The following is a 21,111-nucleotide window of genomic DNA, read 5'->3' as shown; positions in this document are numbered from 1 at the left end:
CTCAATGTCAATGTGTTCGAAATCGGGCCATATTTCGATTAAGCTGCTGTGGGGGCATAAATAATGCATTTTTCACCGGATCATGGCGAAACGTGCTTTAGATATATAGCGTAGGTGGTGGGTATCCAAAGTTCGGACCGGCCGAACTTAACGTCTTTTTAATTGTTATACCCTCCACCATAGGATGGGGGGTATACTAATTTCCTCATTCTGTTTGTAACTACTCGAAATATTCGTCTGAGACCCCATAAAGTATATATATATTCTTGATCGTCGCGACATTTTATGTCGATTTAGCCATGTCCGTCCGTCTGTCTGTCGAATGCACGCTAACTTCCGAAGGAGTAAAGCTAGCCGCTTGAAATTTTGCACAAATACTTCTTATTAGTGCAGGTCGGTTGGTATTGTAAATGGGCCATATCGGTCCATGTTTTGATATAGCTGTCATATAAACCGATCTTGGGTCTTGACTTCTTGAGCCTCTAGAGGTGCAATTCTTATCCGATTTGGCTTAAATTTTGCATGAGATGTTTTATTATGACTTCCAACATCTGTGCTGAGTATGGTGGAAATCAGTCTATAACCTGATATGGCTGTCATATAAACCGATCTAGGGTCTTGACTTCTTGAGCCACTAGTGGGCGCAATTATTATCCGATTTAGCTGAAATTTTGCATGAGGTGTTTTGTTATGACTTCCAACAACTGTGCTGAGTATGGTTGAAATCGGTCCATAACCTGATATAGCTGTCATATAAACCTATCTGAGGTCTTGATTTCCTGAGCCGCTAGAGGGCGCAATTCTTGTCCGATTTGTCTGAACTTTTGCATGAGGTGTTTTTTTATGACTTCCAACAACTGTGCTGAGTATGGTTGAAATCGGTCCATAACCTGATATAGCTGCCATATAAACCTGTCTAGGGTCTTGACTTCTTAAACCTCTAGAGGGCGCAGTTATTATCCGATTTGGCTTAAATTACAACGGTTTCTCCTATGACCTTCAACGTATGTGTCAAATAGGGTGTGAATCGGTCTGTAGCCTGAAACAGCATCGATCTATAGCCTGAAACAGGACAACAGAGATACCGCGCAAAGAACTTGACAAATGCGATGCATGGTGGAGGGTATATAAGATTCGGACCGGCCGAACTTAGCTCGCTTTTACTGGTTCAATTTCAAAATTTACTGCTCCTATTCAGGGTGTTCAGTCAAATATAAGCACATTTCGATTTTAGGAAAATCAATTAAACTAATTTTTCACACATTGTTTTTACCAAATATGATTTTTGGTTTTTCATGTCGGTTGCTAATTTGATGCGAGCATTTTCTTTCATAGCTTCTGTTTACTCAAAAGGAAGTGACAAATGTGGTCATCATATGTTAAGCAATTTGTTGATAAACTACTTTAACAGCTACGGGCGAATAGATGAAGCAACCAGTGAGTGGACAGACAGACGGATGCACATAAATGTTGTAAACAATCCACATGCAACAATGCTGTCACGCTAGCGAGCGCCTACCTCCCTTCCTAGGCGATAAAACAAGTGAGCAAGTGAATTGTGATATGAATAAGAGTGAATGCTAAAAAAAGAAAAGCGTGGGAAAATTTAACAAAAACAGATTTTCTCTGCTCGTGAAAACAGATTTTGCATTTAATTAACAACAGACTATAAATCAGACATTTACATGAGATTTGTGTGTATGATTTCTGTTTTGCAGTTATAATTTGCAATACACTTACGATAATTTGCAATACACTTCAGCAATTAGAGATACAAATTTTGTAGAAAATTTTAAAATAAATGATATTGTGTGAAATATTTTATTTAAAAATGAAATTTTTGGGCTTAGTTTGTTTGTTGGTTTGTTTGTCTATTCTGTATAGACTCAAAAACCGGCTGAACCGATTTTCATTAAACTTTCAAAGATGGGCCCCCGGTGAAAATAGGGTTTGTTTGATATCCGAAGGGGGGGGCGGACCCTCCCCTATACCCTAATTTTCCAAAAACCCCAGATCTCATGCACCAGTTTAAGGGAAATTTTGTATGCCACTTTATGGTACCCCAAAAACACGAAATTGGTTTTAAATCTTTGGGTCTAATATCCTGGGGGGACAGCCCATCCCAAAACCCTCCCGGGCGGGCATGTTTACCAATTGGGACAATATGGGTATCAAATGAAAGGTATTTAAGAGTAGAGTGCGAACTTGATATATAAATTTCACTCTTAAGTTTCCGAGTCCCCCACCCCAGAAAACCCCCCACAGGACCCTTTCACCGCTTTGGGCAATATGGGTATCAAATGAAAGGTATTTGAGAATAGTGTACGAACTTGACATTAAAATGTTACCCTATGTGTCGGGGGGCCACCACCCCCTAAGCATTTATTGGGAGGAGGTACCCTCTCCTCCCAATAAATGCAACGACAAACTGTCATGTAGGATGACCGTCAGATGTCAGAGGACAATCCCCCTCCCCCCTATCCTACCCAAAAAAGAAAGGAATTAAGAATAATATATGAATAATATGAAATAATATATGAAAACCGATCAGGATAGGATAGGATAGTACACTTTTTATCCTCAAATTGGGATGGACACAGGAGGACCTGTGGATCTTTAAGAAAGTAGTATCCCAAGTGGTCGCTTTAAAATATGATTTTAAATGTAGATAACCAATACAAAAAAAAAACTAATTTGTGTGAATCTGAACGAGACCCCCTAGCCCTGAATATCTTGATAGCCTCCTTCAAAATGCTTGACATTATGAGGCTCAAACAAAATCTTGCACTAGCCCGATATTACTTCAGGGTCCGCCTCTAATAGATAGTAGACATCGAATTTTATATCCAATTTTGAGGTCAAAAGTTTGGGGGTCGTGCCAACCCATAAACTCCCCCTAAACCAATGGCAATTGGGGTTCAAATGAAAGAAATTTGAGAGTTGAGCACGATGCAGATATTTTTTTAGGGCATTCAGGGCAAAGTGTCTCCACCCTAAAAAGAAATTAGAGAGTTAAAGATGGAGCAGCGGAGCGGGCCCGGCCATGTTCGTCCGTCTGTCCGTCTGTATGTCGAAAGCACGCTAACTTTTGAAGGAGTAAAGCTAGCCGCTTGAATTTTTGCACAAATACTTCTTATAAGTGTAGGTCGGTTGGGATTGTAAATGGGCCAAATCGGTCCATGTTTTGATATAGCTGCCATATAAACCGATTTTGGGTCTTGACTTCTTGAGCCTCTAAGGGGCGCAATTCTCCTCCAATTTCATTGACATTTTGATATCACTTTCAATAACTGTGCTAAGTATGGTCAAAATTGGTTAATAGCCAGATATAGCTGCCATATAAACCGATCTTGGGTCTTGACTTCTTAAGCTTTTAGAAGACGCAATTCTTATCCGATTTGACTGAAATTTTGCATGAGGAGTTTTAATATGACCACCAACAACTGTGCTGAGTATGGCCAAAATCGTTTCATAACCTGATATGGCTGCCATATAAACCTATCTTGGGTCTTGATGTCTTGAGCCGCTAGAGGGCGCAATTATCATCCGATTTGGCTAACATTTTGCATGAGGTGTTTTATTATGACTTCCAACAACTGTGCTGAGTAGGGTCAAAATCGTTTCGTAACCTGATAAGCTGCCATATAAACCGATCTTGGATCTTGACTTCTTGAGCCGCTAGAGGGCGCTATTCTTATCCGATTTTGCTGAAATTTTGCACAAGGTGTTTTAATATGACTTCCAACAACTGTGCTGAGTATGATCAAAATCGGTTCATAACCTGGTATTGGTGCCATATAAGCCTATCATGGGTCTTGACTACATGAGCCGCTAGAGGGCGCAATTCTTATCCGAGTTGGCTGAGATTTTGCAAAAAGATCTTTTATTATGACTTCCAACAACTGTGCTGAGTATGGTCAAAGTCGTTTCATAACCTAATATGGCTGCCATATAAGCCTATCTTGGGTCCTGACTATATGAGCCGCTAGAGGGCGCAATTATCATCCGATTTGGCTGTAATTTTGCAAGAGGTGTTTTATTATGATTTCCAACAACTGTGCTGAGTATGGTCAAAATCGTTTCATAACCTGATATGGCTGCCATATAAACCTATCTTGGGTCTTGACTTCTGGAGCCGCTAGAGGGCGCAATTATCATTCGATTTGGCTACCATTTTGCCAGAGGTGTTTTATTATGACTTCCAACAACTGTGCTGAGTATGGTCAAAATAGTTTCATAACCTGATATGGCTGCCATATAAGCCTATCATGGGTCTTGACTACATGAGCCGCTAGAGGGCGCAATTCTTATCCGATTTTGCTGATAATTTGCACGAGGTGTTTTAATATGACTTCCAACAACTGTGCTGAGTATGGTCAAAATCGTTTCATAACCTGATATGGCTGCCATATAAACCTATCTTGGGTCTTGACTTCTTGAGCCGCTAGAGGGCGCAATTCTTATCCGAGTTGGCTGAAATTTTACATGAGGTGTTTTGATATGACTTTAAAAAACTGTGATGAGTATGGGGCAAATCGGTACATAATCTGATATACTTGCCATATAAACCGATCTGGCTTCTCGACTTCTTGAGCCTCTAGAGCGAGCAATTCAGATTGGATTTAGCACCGGATATAGCTCCAATAGCATAACAGTCCTTGTTCATTATTCTTTGTTTGCCTAAACAGAGATACTGCGCAAAGAACTCAACAAATGGGGTCCATGGTGAAGGGTACATAAGATTTGGCTCGGCCGAACTTAGCACGCTCTTAATTGTTAATAAAATAAATATTCCAAACATGTTAAAACTTCTCTTCATGTCAAAAAGCCATACAAATAGGCTACTGGAAAGCAGCTTCTTTATGATTTTCTTAAATTTTAAATCTTTCAAGAGCAATTTAAAGCCCCTGGAAAACACTCTTCCACGTGCTGTTAAATTTTTCAAGAAAATTGAAGTCAAACCTATTTAAGACTCCATTTTAAACTTTAATACCATAAAGTGATTTTCCATGTTAGTTTTGCTGCTGTTTCAACCAAAGTATTGGTTTATTTCTTTTCGTTTTATTTTTTTTTTTTACTTGTGAAAATGAACAGCAATGTCCTTCCTTCCTGGCAACTTGGTTTGGTGGTTGGTTGCTCAGTTGGCTGTCTGGGTTTCACACAGCGTTTTCTGCCAGACCAAAAATGAGAAAAAAAAAACGGAAAACTGGTTGATTTGTTAGGCCTAGGGAGGCTCTAAGAAACCGGGGTGTACGAACATAACGAGAACGTGCGGTGTTCATTGTTGATGTCTGTTTCTTAGGCGAATATTGCCCCATGTACGTAGCTATTTCGTTCAGGTCCAACTATGTTTCTACATCTTTCCTCTTGTTTTTGCTGTTCTTTTTTTTTTGGCAATTTTAAGTCTTTTACAATTTTCTTTTATTTTTCCTCCTGTGCCTGCCTCGGTATTATTTTCTATGCCAAATTATGTTTACGTTTGTGTTTTTTGTTGCTCCTGTTTTTGCTTTTTTTCTCTTCCCGTTTTTTTTTTTTATTTTCGTACGTGTGTGTGTGTTTGTGTTTGTTTGTGTACGTGCACGTGAATCTGTATGTTTCGAGGATATGCCAAGGACCACATATTTTATTCATGACAGACAAATGCACACACAAAATTCTATTTAGAAAATTAAATGGCCCAAGAGCAGCAGTAGAACAATCTAAAAATAGTTGAATTTTAAAGATATGACTCTTGTGGAGATATATGCTAAAGTTGGTTGACTTTTGGAGTGATGGGAATGGGAAAAGACCAAAGTAGTATCCTTCAATTAAGATTAGGTTAGTTAATATGTGTAGCCAACTCAAAGCAAGCTCCATTTAGTCAGAAACCAGAGTACCAGCGAGGGACACGCTGACAGCAACATCCTTTCCTCAACTCCCTCACGACTTGTGCAGAAATCGTGGTCATTTCCAATCACTTCTACAAACCTACCTTTTCAAATATTCTTAGGCCAATGACATTGGGCTATGTGTCATTGTGTATGGTTGAAAGTCGGTGGCATTTAAGTAGGCTTAATATAACCACAACGGCTTTGCACATTCGACAAAGTGACTGTAGAAGAAGTCAAAATGGAAGCATTCAGGACAATTCACATGGTGTAGTTTTGCTCCTTGCTACTAAAACAAACTAAAAAGGCAGGCATAGAAGATAAAATGGTGAAAAGTCAATGGTCTTAAAGACTTGGGACCACAAACACATCCATATGAACCTACCATAGTGCCAAATTTTTGCCAAATGTGTCATAAGTGGCTGTTTAAATTAACTTGTGGTACCATTTTAAAGCTGAGAAGTTGAATAATGTGCTGCAAGAAATTTCTAGAAAAAATAAATTATATTTTATGTCTATATATACAATGCGAAAACAGCAAAAGCGTTCTAAGTTTGGCCGGGCCGAATCTTGGGAACGCACCACCATGGATTCTGCTCAAATATGGGAAGTATATTTGGTTATAGACCAACCAATGGATCATACTTGGCACAGTTGTTGAGAGTCATAACACAACGCTATGGCAAAATTTCAGCCAAATCGGACAAAAATTGCGGCTTCTAGGGGCTCAGGAAGTAAAATCGGGAGATCAATTTATATGGGAGCTATATCAGGTTATAGACCGATTTGGACCGTACTTGGAACACTTGTTGGAAGTCATAACAAAACACCACAATCAAAATTTCAGCCAAATCGGACAAAAATTGCGGCTTGTAAGGGTTCAAGAAGTCCAATCGGGAGATCGGTTTATATGGGAGCTACATCCAAATCTGAACCGATATCGCCCATATGCAATCCTCGATGACCCATATCGATACGAAATATCTGTGCAAAATTTCAAGCCGCTAGCTCTTCGCGTTCGACCGCTATCGTGATTTCGACAGACGGACGAACATGGCTACTTCGAATCAGAATTTCTAGACGATCAAGAATACATATACTTTATGGGGTCCTAGATCAATATTTCGAGGTGTTGCAAACGGAATGGCTAGATAAATATACGCCCATCCTATGGTGGTGGGTACAAATAGACAGATTACGCTAGAGAAATTTGCAGTATATGATATATGTATCGGAACCTTGACAGTTTGCAAGTGCAAATTTGCCCATTAGCATTACACTGAGGAACTGGGCCAAACTTCACACATAACACTGACTGCTGTCCGATTCAAATCATAAGCTCGATGAAAAGGGGCCTCCTTTTTATAACCGAGTCTGAACGGCGTACCGCAGTGCCACACCTCTTTGGAGAGAAGTTTTAACATAGCATTGTAGAAATGTCACCAGCATTAGGAAGGGATAACCACCGCTGACATTTGTTTCTGATGTTCTCGTCAGGATTCGAACACAGGGGTTCAGCATCATAGACGGACATGCTAATCTCTGCGCTACGGTTAGATTGTGATTTTAGCTAAGAATGTATGAGGACAATTGTCTGGGAAATTTTTAGCCTTACCTGTCCAATTGTCTAATAAAGGGTGATTTTTTTGAGGTTAGGATTTTCATGCATTAGTATTTGACAGATCACGTGGGATTTCAGACATGGTGTCAAAGAGAAAGATGCTCAGTATGCTTTGACATTTCATCATGAATAGACTTACTAACGAGCAACGCTTGCAAATCATTGAATTTTATTACCAAAATCAGTGTTCGGTTCGAAATGTGTTTATTCACCGTAACGTTGCGTCCAACAGCATCTTTGAAAAAATACGGTCCAATGATTCCACCAGCGTACAAACCACACCAAACAGTGCATTTTTCGGGATGCATGGGCAGTTCTTGAACGGCTTCTGGTTGCTCTTCACTCCAAATGCGGCAATTTTGCTTATTTACGTAGCCATTCAACCAGAAATGAGCCTCATCGCTGAACAAAATTTGTCAAAATTTGAACACATTTCGAACCGAACACTGATTTTGGTAATAAAATTCAATGATTTGCAAGCGTTGCTCGTTAGTAAGTCTATTCATGATGAAATGTCAAAGCATACTGAGCATCTTTCTCTTTGACACCATGTCTGAAATCCCACGTGATCTGTCAAATACTAATGCATGAAAATCCTAACCTCAAAAAAATCACCCTTTATAATCACGCAAAAAATTAAGGCATTGTGCTGAAATTAAGGTTGCCCCAGTGTGCACTATCTCCCGATTGTGCTTCTTAATCCTCTGGAAGGCGGATTGGGCTGAAACTTAGCATACATGATTTCTCCTACGGGAACATCTGAACCAAGTTTGTTGCGCTCCACACATATAGCACCATCTACCGATTGTATTTCTTGAACCCCTAGGGGGCGCAATTGTTATTCTATTGGGCTGAAATTTTGTCCAACGACTTCTGCTATGATCTCCCTGTTGTCCACAAAAGCCATTTTCATTCCAAAAGCAGTGGAACCCGTACTACACGAAATGTGAGACTGCAGTCTACCATAAAGGAGCCGGAAATTCTAAGCACCAATAACATAGGAAAGTTTAATAAATCTACTTTCTAACAAATAACAAGTAAAAACGTGCTAAGTTCGGCCGGGTCGAATCTTATAAACCCTCCACCATGGATCTCATCCGTCTAGTTCTTTTCCGGTATCTTTTTTTAGGCAAAAAAGGATATAAGAAAAGATTTGCTCTGCTATTAGAGCGATATCAAGATATTGTCCGGTTCGGACCACAGTTAAATTATATGTTGGAGACCTGTGTAAAATGCCAGCCAATTCGAAAAAGAATTGCGTCCTTTGGGGGCTCAAGAAGTAAAATAGAGAGATCTATTTATATGCGAGCTGTATCAGGCTATAAACCAATTCAGACCATAATAAAAACGTTTGTTGAAGGTCATAAGAGGATCCGTCGTACAAAATTTCAGGCAAATCGGATAATAATTGCGACCTTTAGAGACACAAGAACTCAAGATCCCAGATCGGTTTGTATGGCAGCTATATCAGGTTATGAACCGATTTGAACCATGCTTGGCACGGTTGTTGTATATCATAACCAAATACTTCGTGCAAATTTTCAAGCAAATCGGATATGAATTGCGCCCTCTAGTGGCTCAAGAAGCCAAGTCCCCAGATCGGTTTATATGGTTGTTTTATCATGTTATGGACTGATTTAAACAATACTTGACACAGTTGTTGGATATCACAACAAAATACTTCGTGCAAAATTTCATTCAAATCGGATAAGAATTGCGCCCTCTAGTGGCTCAAGAAGTCAAGACCCAAGAACGGTTTATATGGCAGCTATATCAGGTTATGAACCGATTTGAACCATTCTTGGCACAGTTGTTAGATATCATAACAAAACACGTCGTGCAAAATTTCATTCCAATCGGATGAGAATTGCGCTCTCTAGAGGCTCAATAAGTCAAAACCCAAGATCGGTTTATATTTCAGCTATATCAGGTACTTGACCGATTCGAACCTAATTTAGCACAGTTGATGGAAGTCATAGCGAAACACGTCGTCCAAAATTTCATTCCAATCTGATAGGAATTGCGCCCTCTAGAGGATTAAGAAATCAAGACCCAAGATCGGTTTATATGGCGGATAAGAATTGCGCCCTCTAGTGGCTCAAGAAGTCAAGTCCCCAGATCGGTTTATATGGCAACTATATCAGGTTATGGACCGATTTTAAACATACTTGGCACAGTTGTTGGATATCACAACAAAACACATAGTGCAAAATTTCATTCCAATCGGATAAGAATTGCACCTTCTAGAGGCTCCAGAAGTCAAGGCCCAAAAACGGTTTATATGGCAGCTATATCAGGTTGTGAACCGATTTGAACCATACTTGGCACAGTTGTTAGATATCATAACAAAACACGTCGTGCAAAATTTCATTCGAATCGGATACGAATTGCGCCCTCTAGAGGCTCTAGACCTCAAGACCCAAGATCGGTTTATATGGCAGCTATATCAAAACATGAACCGATATGGCCCATTTACAATCCCAACCGACCTACATTAATAGGAAGTATTTGTGCAAAAGTGCAAGCGGCTAGCTTTACTCCTTCGAAAGTTAGCGTGCTTTCGACAGACAGACGTACAGACGGACGGACAGACCGACGGACGGACGGACAGACAGACGGATGGACAGACCGACGGACAGACGGACGGACGGACTGACTGACTGACTGACGGACAGACGGACGGACGGACAGACGGACGGACGGACAGACGGACAGACGGACGGACAGACAGACGGACGGACGGACGTGCGGAAAAAGTATCTTCACAAATTTGCAGCTAAATGTTTTCGTTTTTATACCCACCACCATAGGATTGAGGTATACTAATCTAGTCATTCCGTTTGTAACACCTTAAAATATTCATCTTAAACCCCATCAAGTATGTATATTCTTACTCGTCTCGACCTTCTAGGTCGATCTAGCCATGTCCGTCCGTCCGTCTGTCGAAATCGCGATAGCGGTCGAACGCGTAAAGTTAGCCGCTTGAAATTTCGCACAGTTACTTATTATCGATGTTGGTCATTGGGGATTGCAAATGGGCCTTATCGGTTCAGATTTAGATATAGCTCCCATATAAACCGATTTTCTGATTTGACTTCTTGAGCTCCTGGAAGCTGCAATTCGGTCCAGAATTGGATATAACTGCCTTGTAAACCTATGTCTCGATTTAAGTTCGTGAGCCCATAAAAGGCGCATTTATTGTCCGATTTTGCCAACATTTAGAACAATGAGTTGAGTTAGGCCTTTAAATATCCTTCTTTAATTTGGCTCAGATCAGTTCAGATTTGGATAAAGCTGCCATATAAACCGATCTCCACATTTGACTTCTTGAGCCCCTGGAAGCCGCAATTTTTGTCCGATTTGTCCGAAATTTTGCGTGTGCTGCCATAAAAACCGATTTCCTGATTTGACTTCTTGAGCTCCTGGAAGCTGCAATTGGGTCCAGAATTGGATATAACTTCCATATAGACCTATGTCACGATTTAAGTTCGTAAGCCCATAAAAGGCGTATTTATTGTCCGATTTTGCCAAAATTTGGAACAATGAGTTGAGTTAGCCCTTTAAATATCCTCCTTTAATTTGGCTCAGATCGGTTCAGATTTGGATATAGTTGCCATATAAACCGATCTCCAGATTTGACTTCTTAAGCCCCTGGAAGCCACAATTTTTGTCCGATTTGGCCGAAATTTTGCGTGTGGCGTTCCGTCATGTCTTTCAACAATTGTGCCAACTACGGTCTAAATCGGTTAATAACCTGATATAGCTCCCGTATAATCCCAACTCCCAACTTGACTTCTTTAGTCCTTACTAACCGTAATTTCTGTCCGATTTGGCTGAAATTTCTCACGTAGTGCTCTGTTATAACTTCCAACAACTGTGTCAAGTCCGGTTGGAATCGGTCTATAACCTGATATAGCTCCCATATAAACCGGTCATTCGATCATACTTGTTCGGTTCCTAGAAGCTTTAATTTTTGTTGGTTTGGCAAAGGTTTGGCTTGTAGAGCAAAATTATGGCCTTCAACAAAACTTTATTTTGTATAAATTTTTAGCAGAATCCATGGTGGTGGCTTCCCAAGATTCTTCCCGGTCGAACTTAGCACTCTTGCATTAGCTAAGAGCTAACTTACACATTCCAGGGGAATTGGAATCTTTCGTTATGCCTTAGCACACTTGTTGGAAGTCATAACAAAACACCACAAGCAAAATTTAAGCCAAATCGGATGAAAATTGCGGCTTCTAAGGGCTCAAGAAGTCAAATCGAGAGATCGGTTTATATGGGAGCTATATCAGGTTCCTGACCGATTTGGACCGCACTTGGCACACTTATTGGAAGTCATAACAGAACACCCCATGCAAAATTTCAGCCAAATCGGACAAAAATTGCGGCTTGCAAGGGCTCAAGAAGTCAAATCGAGAGATCGGTATATATGAGAGCTAAATAAGGTTCTTGACCGATTTGGACCGCACTTGGCACACTTATTGGAAGTCATAACGGAACATCGTAAGCAAATTTTCAACCAAATCGGACAAAAATTGCGGCTTGAAAGGGCTTAAGAAGTCAAATCGGGAGATCGGCTTATATGGGAGCTATATCCAAATCTGAACCGATATCGCCCATATGCAATCCTCGATGACCCATACTAGCTAAGAGCTAACTTACACATTCCAGGGGAATTGGAATCTTTCGTTATGCCTATAGCCGACATGTATAATATTGTAACCCACTCTAGACTTGAAGGGTCTACCACTTTGCTGTCGTTGCATAGAACAGACATCTCAGTCATTGTTTCCGTCATGACAGGTCACCGTCTGATCGGAACATCTGCAGTAGCTGTAAGGACGCTGAAGAGGTGCAAACAACAGAATATCTGCTGTGCGGTTGTTCCACACTGACAGGCGGAAGGACTTTCACTTTAGCTTTTCATTTCTTTGAGGGCTTGTCTAAATTAAAGGGATGTGAACATTCACAAGTTTTTGTGCTTCTTCAAGTGATCTGGATGGGTAAACCTTAGACACTAGAAGTTATTTGACGGTCAAGAGTTTGTTTTATGCCCGCCACCAATGAAATATTCTGGATCTATTATCAATCCTTCATTAAGGAAATTTATTTCTTAAAAGGTTACGATATTGGATATGCTAAAATTTAGCTTATCATGTCTTTGAAGTTAGGACATGAGTGTTAAGGTTAGGTTAGATTTAAGTGGCATTCTGCCATTAGACTCACTTAGACGTTTTCGTCTATTGTGATGCCACAGGAATAGAAGAAGGAAAATGGCTTCTAATTCATACCGTTGAACCATCCAGATCGCTTTAAAGAGGTCAATAACTTACTAATGTTGGCATCCACAAAATCAGACAGGTTCTCAAAGAAATGAGAATCTAAAGTGGAACTCCTTCTGATTGCCAGTGCGCGACACACACACAGAAGGTGTTCCATAGCCTCTTCATCTATAGTCGTTGCTGGCAACCTTCAGTTCGACAACATGTCTTCCGATTGGACAGTAATCTGTCATGACGGACACATTGACTGAGTCGTCTGTTCTAGCCAGTGACAGCAAAGCAGTGGACCTCTTCAAGTCAAGATTAGGCCACATAGTTTTGGAATGCCTACAGCCCCCTCTTTGTGACCAACTATCATTCGTTGTTCTTCGGGTCTGGTCCTGAAAACTTTGAATTCATGCTGATTTTAAACCATGTTTACTTGTTTTACACTTTTTTCAAAGGACTTCAATGGACTTTGAGTCTTTGCATAGCTTTTTCCCATTCCAACAATGCTCCCTTACCTCCCAGCAAAAGCGTTATAGAATTTTTTCCATCATTTTTCCTTTTCCATTAAGAGAAACCAAAAATTCTTTACCCCCATTGAAATGTGGACAATGTATGCATATGATTTGTGGTGTTGACTTTACAGAAGACAGGGGTTTCAAAATCGATTAAAAAAAATACACCAAGCATGTCCTGTATCAAATATCAACAAATACTCACACAAAAGCAAATAGAATGTATCCCTTTGTATGATATATCACCCAATATCGAAATCAATATTGGAATGCCATTGGAAATAATAGCCCAGAGATTTTCAATGCTACCCAGAAAAGGGGTGTCCAACTTTTAGAATATCTAACAAAAATATTTTTTGGTTTTTAATTTTCCTTTCTATTTTTTCATAAATCTTTCCACACTACTGCACATACCCCACTCACTCACTCCTTTCTAGGCGGGGCAGGGAGACAAATATATGAACAGGCCAGAAATATGGTATTGTTATATTGGTTTTACTAAAATCCCACCCGTCCCCTCCTCGCACACACCAGACCCGTTAGGCGGACAGACAGAAAGCATTTACATTTCTGGACTACCCTTATTTTTAGTACTTTCAGGCAAAACACACGGAACGCAAGAAATGTCAATAACAATATCCTTGCTGCTACGCATAACTCAAAAGGATTTCATGAATTTTCATTTCAATTTCTTGCAGGTCGAGCACAACAGCCCATTGCATGGCACTGGCCAAACATCGACAACCCCTTGTCCCGATGGCAGCAGGGCCAAAACATTTTGTTGGCACAAATGGCACAAGAGAAAGATATTGAATTACAACAGAATGTTTTCACCAGGCATTTCCATAAATCTTTGGGATATGGAAAATATTTGTAAAATATCAAATATTTGTCCTCTGCATAGGGTTAAGTAATCGAGGGTGGGCGGAAGGACCTTTACACCAAGACCATTGAAAGATAGAGAGAGCGAGACTTGCAATGTATTAGGAAATGAAATTCTTGGTAAACCAATACCAATATCAATAGTGAAATGTCTCCATTTGATGATAGGGTCCAACGACGCATATCCATCACTATACCCAACAAAGCCCATAAACTAACGTCACTGCCACTGCCTCTGCCACCTCCAACGTCACAGCACCATGACCACAAAACGAGCTACCACCACAAATTACGGCCACCCACATTCGCAGCGTCGGCCACCTGACGTCGAAGAGGCCCTCTCCTCCATGTTGTGGACACCATATGAGCGAGCCTCCAATACGGACACCTCATCCGAGGATGAAGATGAACAATTGCATCGCCAGCAATTGAGGAAATCCAAGAGTCAATATGATTACACGAGTATACCCACAATACCACCGTCACCTACGCCGCCATCGCCCAAGATAATGATGCCCGCCGCTAATGCCACCACCACCACCTCCACCTCAAGTCTTGTGGCCTACATAGCGACTCCGACGCGTATTGTGGCTTTGCAGCCCGCTCCCACGACCTTGCAGGTGCCGGTTGCGGCCTCGTTTGTAGCAACAAGTGATTGTCTGAGAAGTGGGGGTGGGGCGGCCACCACCACCTACTATGCAACGGAGGATTTATGTGATGCATCTGTGACCACACCGTTAGTGCCTTTTTCCAGCAGCCTTGTGCTGGATGCCAATAGCGGAAATTTGGCGGCCATGCCAACCCCATCGGCATTGACTGATGAGGTTTTGGCCGGCACCAGTGCCACCAGTCATCTGTTGGCGGTGGCCGTTGAAGATGCTCACAATAATTGTTATCCTAATGAGAGTACATTAGCGAGCAACGCGACTATGGCTACCTCATTTGCATCATCGTTAGAGAGTCATAAAAATCGTTTCTCATCATATCCTTCCTATGGTCGCCTGCCGGGCTTCAGCAAATGGTTTTCCTCCTACTACTCGTCGTCGTCGTCGAACAACCAAGCCAATGCCACCCCCATGCCTGCCCCACACTCCATAACAAATGACAACGCTACAGTTACCTTGCCGGCGAGTTCATCATCATCATCGTCATCAGCTCAGATGTGCTCATCTGGAATTGCAGCTCCCATGGCATCAGCCAATACCGCTATGTCTACATCAGCATCTGAGGCCAAGGAGCCACCCTCGTATGAGTCCTTGTATTCCAAGCAACAGCAGCAGCAGCAGCAGCAACAACAACAGCGTAGGCGTCGTTCTGCCACAGCCATAACACGCCACAGCAAACATTTGAATATTTTCAAGCCGGTGCTGGAGACATTAAAAGCAAATGTGTCAACAATTACACAGGGTCACCGCTTTGCCAGCATATCTTCCTCATCGTCGCGACAGGATAATAGTAGCAGCAGCAGTCGTCGAGTTAATGCGAACACAAGTTACAATGTTGTTGTCGACACCAACACCAACACGAACAACAGCCAAAGCCAAGGCATCAACAGCCACAGCCATGAGAGTCACAGTCGTCACAGCAATAATCCTTGTACCGTTGGCAACCGCTGTAACACTGATGGCGCCCCCATTGCAACACATTTGGTTCATTCATTTAGTGATGATTTTCTAACTGAGGTAAGTTTATTTAAATCTCTCATTCTTGCCTCATGGTGCTTTCTATTTTCGCTTTACCCCATAACACAAATGACAACCATCACTTGGCATGAATTGTTAGTTGTTCGTGCTACATGGTAAATAAAACACAGACAGGGCTGCTAAGGATTTTGGGGGGTGGGAATGTGTTGAGAGACACCAGTCACAACGAAAACTGCCATGCCATGAAAAAGGAGTATGTCTAACACCTTGACAGAGGAGAATGCAAAGCTTAGAAGTTGAATGAAAATCGGTTTAACTAATGCAGTATTAGACAAATGAAAGCGCGTTAAGTTCGATAGGACCAAATCTTTTGTACCCTAGACCATGGATCGCATGCGACAAGTTCTTTGAATGACTTTATCATATAAATATATGCAAAGCAAAAATTTTGCCCATGAACTTTCCATTTAGGAACAGGGGCAAACTTCTCACTTATCAATGAGTGCATTCCGATTCAAATTTCAGCTCAATGATAAGGGGCCTGCTTTTTATAGACGAGTCCCAACGGCGTGCCGCAGTGCGACACCTCTTTGCAGAGGAGTTTTACATGGCGTAGTACCTGCCAAATGTTGCCACTGCTGAAAAATTTTTCCTGATGTTCGCGCCAGGATTCGAACCCAAGCGTTAAGCGCCATATGCCGACATGCTAAACTCTGCGCTACGATGGCCTCCAGATAAAAAGGAGCCACATTAGGTTCAGAAAGCTCTATGTACAACAGCAAAGTGGGGCCTCTAGAAGCTCAAGAAGTCAAGATTCAAGATCGGTTTATAAGGCAGCTATATCAGGTTATTGACAGATTTGAATCTAATTTGAATAATTGTTGGAAGTCATAGCAAAACACGTCGTGCAAAATTTCATTCAAATCGGACGAGAATTGCTCCCTCTAGAGGCTCAAGAAGTCAAGACCCAAGATCGGTTTATATGGTAGCTATATCAGGTTATGAACCGATTTGCGCTATACTTGGCACAGTTGTTGGAAATCATGAAAAACACGTCGATCAAAATTTCATTCAAATCCGATAAGAATTGCGCCTTCTAGAGGCTCAAGAAGTCAAGACCCAAGATCGGTTTATATGGCAGCTATATCAGGTTAGGGAGCGATTTGAACCACCCTTGAACAATACTTGGTTGGATATCATACCAAAACACGTCGTGCAAAATTTCATTCAAATCGGATAAGAATAGCGCCCTCTAGAGGCTCAAGAAGTCAAAACCCAAGATCGGTTTATATGGCAGCTGTATCATAAAAGATCGGTTAATGTGGCAGCTATATCAAAACATGGACCGATATGGCTACGCTAATAAAATGTATTTGTGAAACATTTCAAGAGGCTAGCTTTACTGCATTGAAAGTTTGCGCGCTTTCGACTGACAGACGGACGTATGGACATGACTAGATCGACATAAAATGTCACGACGATCAAGAATATATATACTCAATGGGGTCTCAGACGAATATTTCGAGTAGTTACAATGAAAGATATAAATAGGAGCTATATCTAAATCTGAACCGATTTTGTTCATGAATGAATAGCGTTCGTCCTTACACCAAAAAATTGACTTTTGCAAAATTTTATGACAATCGGACAACAAATGCGGCCTGTAGTTTGAACACTTGAATACATAGACAGGCAGATGAACATAGCTCTGTCGAATCAGAAATTGATTCTAAGCCTATCGGTATACTTGTCAATGGGATTAGCTTTTCTCCTTGTAATACCCTCCACCATGATGAAATTAGTCATTCTGTTTGTAACTCCTGGTAGCCACCGTAGCGCAGAGGTTAGCATGTCCGTCTATGACGCTGAACGCCTGGGTTCGAATCCTGGCGAGACCATCAGAAAAAATGTTCAGCGGTGGTTTTCCCCTCCTAATGCTGGCAACATTTGTGAGGTACTATGCCAAGTAAAACTTCTCTCCAAAGAGGTGTCGCACTGCGGCACGCCATTCGGACTCGGCTATACAAGGGAGGCCCCTTATCATTGAGCTTAAACTTGAATCGGACTGCACTCATTGATATGTGAGAAATATGCTTTTGTTCCTTAGTTCATGGGCAAAATTTCCATTTGTATTTGCATTTTGCGTTTGTAAATCCTCGAAATATTCGTCTAAGACCCCATATTCTTGATCGTCGTGACATTTAAAGTCGATCTAGCAATGTCCATTCGTTTGTCTGTTCATCCGTCCGTCCGTCCGTCTGTCCGTCCGTCTGTCCGTCCATCTGTCCGTCTGTCCGTCCATCTGTCCGTCTGTCTGTCCGTCCCTCTGTTGAAAGCACTCTAACTTTCAAAGCAGTAAATTTTGCATAAATATATATTATTAGTGTAGGTCGGTTGGGATTGTAAATGGGCAATATCGGTCCATGTTTTGATATAGCTGCCACATAAACCGATCTTTTATCTTGACTTTTTGAGCCACTAGAGGGCGCAACTTTTATCCGATTTGGTTGAAATTTTGCATGAGGTGTTTTATTATGACTTCCAATAACTGTGCTAAGTATGTTTGAAATCGGTCCATAACTTCATATAGCTGTCATATAAACCGATCCGGGGTCTTGACTTTTTCAGCCTATAGAGGGCGCAATTCGTACCCGATTTGGCTGAAATTTTGTATGGCGTGTTTCGTTATGACTTCCAACAAATGTGCCAAGTATGATTTAAATCGGCCCATACCTGATATAGCTGCCATATAAACCGATCTTGGGTCTTGACTTCTTGAGCCTAAAGAGGGCGCAATTCTTATCCGATTTTGATATCCAACAACCAAGTATGGTTCAAATCGGTCCATAACCTGATATAGCTGCCATATAAACCGATCTGAGATTTTGACTTTTTGGCCCTCTAGAGGGCGCAATTATTATCCGATTTGGGTAAACGGTTTTTCCCATGACCTTCAATATACGTGCCAAATATGGTCTAAATCGGTTTATATCCTGATAGAGCTCCCATATAAACCGATCTCCCAATTTTACTTCTTCAAACCTTAAAGGACGAGATTCTTATTCGAAATGCCTGACATTTTACAAAATGGCTTCTACTATAGTCAGCAACATTCAATTCGATTATGGTCAAAATCGGACCATATTTTGTTTTATACTTTGTTGGCCTAAAGAGAGATACCGGGAAAAGAACTCGACAAATGCGATCCATGGTGGAGGGTATATATTGGGTTGCCCAAAAAGTAATTGCGGACTTTTTAAAAGAAAGTAAATGCATTTTTTAAAAAACTTAGAATGAACTTTCATCAAATATACTTTTTTTACACTTTTTTTCTAAAGCAAGCTAAAAGTAACAGCTGATAACTGACAGAAGAAAGAATGCAATTACAGAGTCACAAGCTGTGAAAAAATTTGTCAACGCCAACTATATGAAAAATCCGCAATTACTTTTTGGGCAACCCAATAAGATTGTGCTCGGCCGAACTTAGCACACTTGAACTCATTAGCGTTACAAATAAATGCACCAAGTTGTAATACACTGCAACACTGTGGTGGTGTAGGGTATAGCAAGTAAAAAGGCGTAAGTTTGGCAGGGCCGAACTTTGGATACCCACCACCTCTGGTATATATGTAAAACACCTTTCATCAAAATCCGGTGTAAATTGCATACCTTATGTCCCATAGAAGTTATATCGAAATATGTTCCGATTTGGACCAAATACTAATAGGTACAAATCATTGTTCATTTGTGTATAACAAAATATTGTTATACAATAACACAACGAACTGTCCCAAATCTCGGCGAAATCGGACAATAAATGCGCCTTTTATGGGACCAAAACCTTAAATCGAGAGATCGGTCTATATGGCAGCTATATCCAAATCTTTGCCGATCTAAGCCAAACTAACGAAGGATGTCGGAGGGCCTAACACAACTCACTGCCCCAAATTTCGGCACAATCGGACAATAAATGCGCCTATTATGGCCCCAAAACCTAAAACCGAGAGATCGGTCTATATGACAGCTATATCCAAATCTGGACCGATCTGGGCCAAATTGACGAAGGATGTCGAAGGGCCTAACACAACTCACTGTCCCAAATTGCAGCAGAATCGGGCAATAAATGTGGCTTTTATGGGCCTGAGGCCAAAAATCGGAGGATCGGTTTATATGGCAGCTATATCGAAATCTGAACCGATCTGGGCCAAACTAACGAAGGCTGTCGAGGGGCCTATCACAACTGAATGTCCCAAATTTCAGCAAAATCGGATAATAAATGTGGCTTTTATGGGCCTAAGACCCTAAATCGGAGGATCGGTCTATATGGCAGCTATATCGAAATCTGAACCGATCTGGGTCAAATGAACGAAGGATATCGAAGGGCCTAAGATAACTCACTATCCCAAATTGCAGCAGAATCGGGTAATAAATGTGGCTTTTATGGGCCTAAGACCCTAAATCGGGGGATCGGGTCTTAGGACTATATCAAGATATAGTCCGATATAGCCCATCTTCGAACTTAACCTGATTATGGACAAAAAAAGAATCTGTGCAAAGTTTCACCTCAATATCTTTATTTTTAAAGACTGTAGCGTGATTTCAACAGACAGACGGACGGACATGGCTAGATCGTCTTAGATTTTTACGCTGATCAAGAATATATACACTTTATAGGGTCGGAAATGGATATTTCGATGTGTTGCAAACGGAATGACAAAATGAATATATCCCCACCCTTCGGTGGTGGGTATAATAAGGTGATTTGATTTGATAGCACTTTTTGTCAGTTATCCTGTTAGTCTGGGTTTCATCCTAACGAAACAAGGCTTCCTTAATATTTTACTGCTTCAGAGAAACTTGTACGCAACTGCTTACTCGACTAAATGAATGAACGAACTTTATGGGCATTAAAAATCTTGGCGTGATTGAACGAAGTGGTGTTGATTTTAATAGGCATCTTTGGTTAGGTTAGGTTAAAGTGGCAGTCTCCCATCAGACTCACTTAGACGTTTTCGTACATTGTGATACCACAATGGAGAAGGAAGATGCCTTCTAGTTCCTACCATTGAACTATCCAGATCGCTTTACATCCGCTAAATCAGACAAGTTTTCAAAGAGTTTGAGAACCTTAAGTGCAACTCCTTCTGAGTGCCAGTGCCGGAGGAGGAGTGGAGGCCACCATAGCGCAGAGGTTAGCATGTCTGCCTACGACGCTGAACGCCTGGGTTCGAATCCTGGCGAGACCATCAGAAAAAATTTTCAGCGGTGGTTTTCCCCTCCTAATGCTGGCAACATTTGCGTGGTACTATGCCATGT

General features: G+C 41.2%; 1 protein-coding gene across 3 annotated transcripts in view; it reads left to right on the top strand.

Moving 5' to 3' along the window:
- The window catches only part of LOC106080903 (uncharacterized), a 562,885-nt gene that overhangs the window by 153,370 nt on the left and 388,404 nt on the right, over positions 1-21,111 (top strand). For all 3 annotated transcript variants that reach the window (XM_059369019.1, XM_059369021.1, XM_059369020.1), the window contains one exon: positions 13,969-15,834. In XM_059369019.1, coding sequence (XP_059225002.1) covers positions 14,413-15,834 — 1,422 coding nt within the window. In that variant the 5' untranslated portion in view covers positions 13,969-14,412. The remainder of the gene's footprint in view (positions 1-13,968; positions 15,835-21,111) is intronic.

The sequence above is a fragment of the Stomoxys calcitrans genome, chromosome 5 (assembly GCF_963082655.1).
Source record: "Stomoxys calcitrans chromosome 5, idStoCalc2.1, whole genome shotgun sequence".
In the NCBI taxonomy this organism is placed as follows: Eukaryota; Metazoa; Arthropoda; class Insecta; order Diptera; family Muscidae; genus Stomoxys; species Stomoxys calcitrans.
Note: the sequence above shows the minus strand (reverse complement) of the source record. Positions and strands in the feature narration are given on the sequence as shown.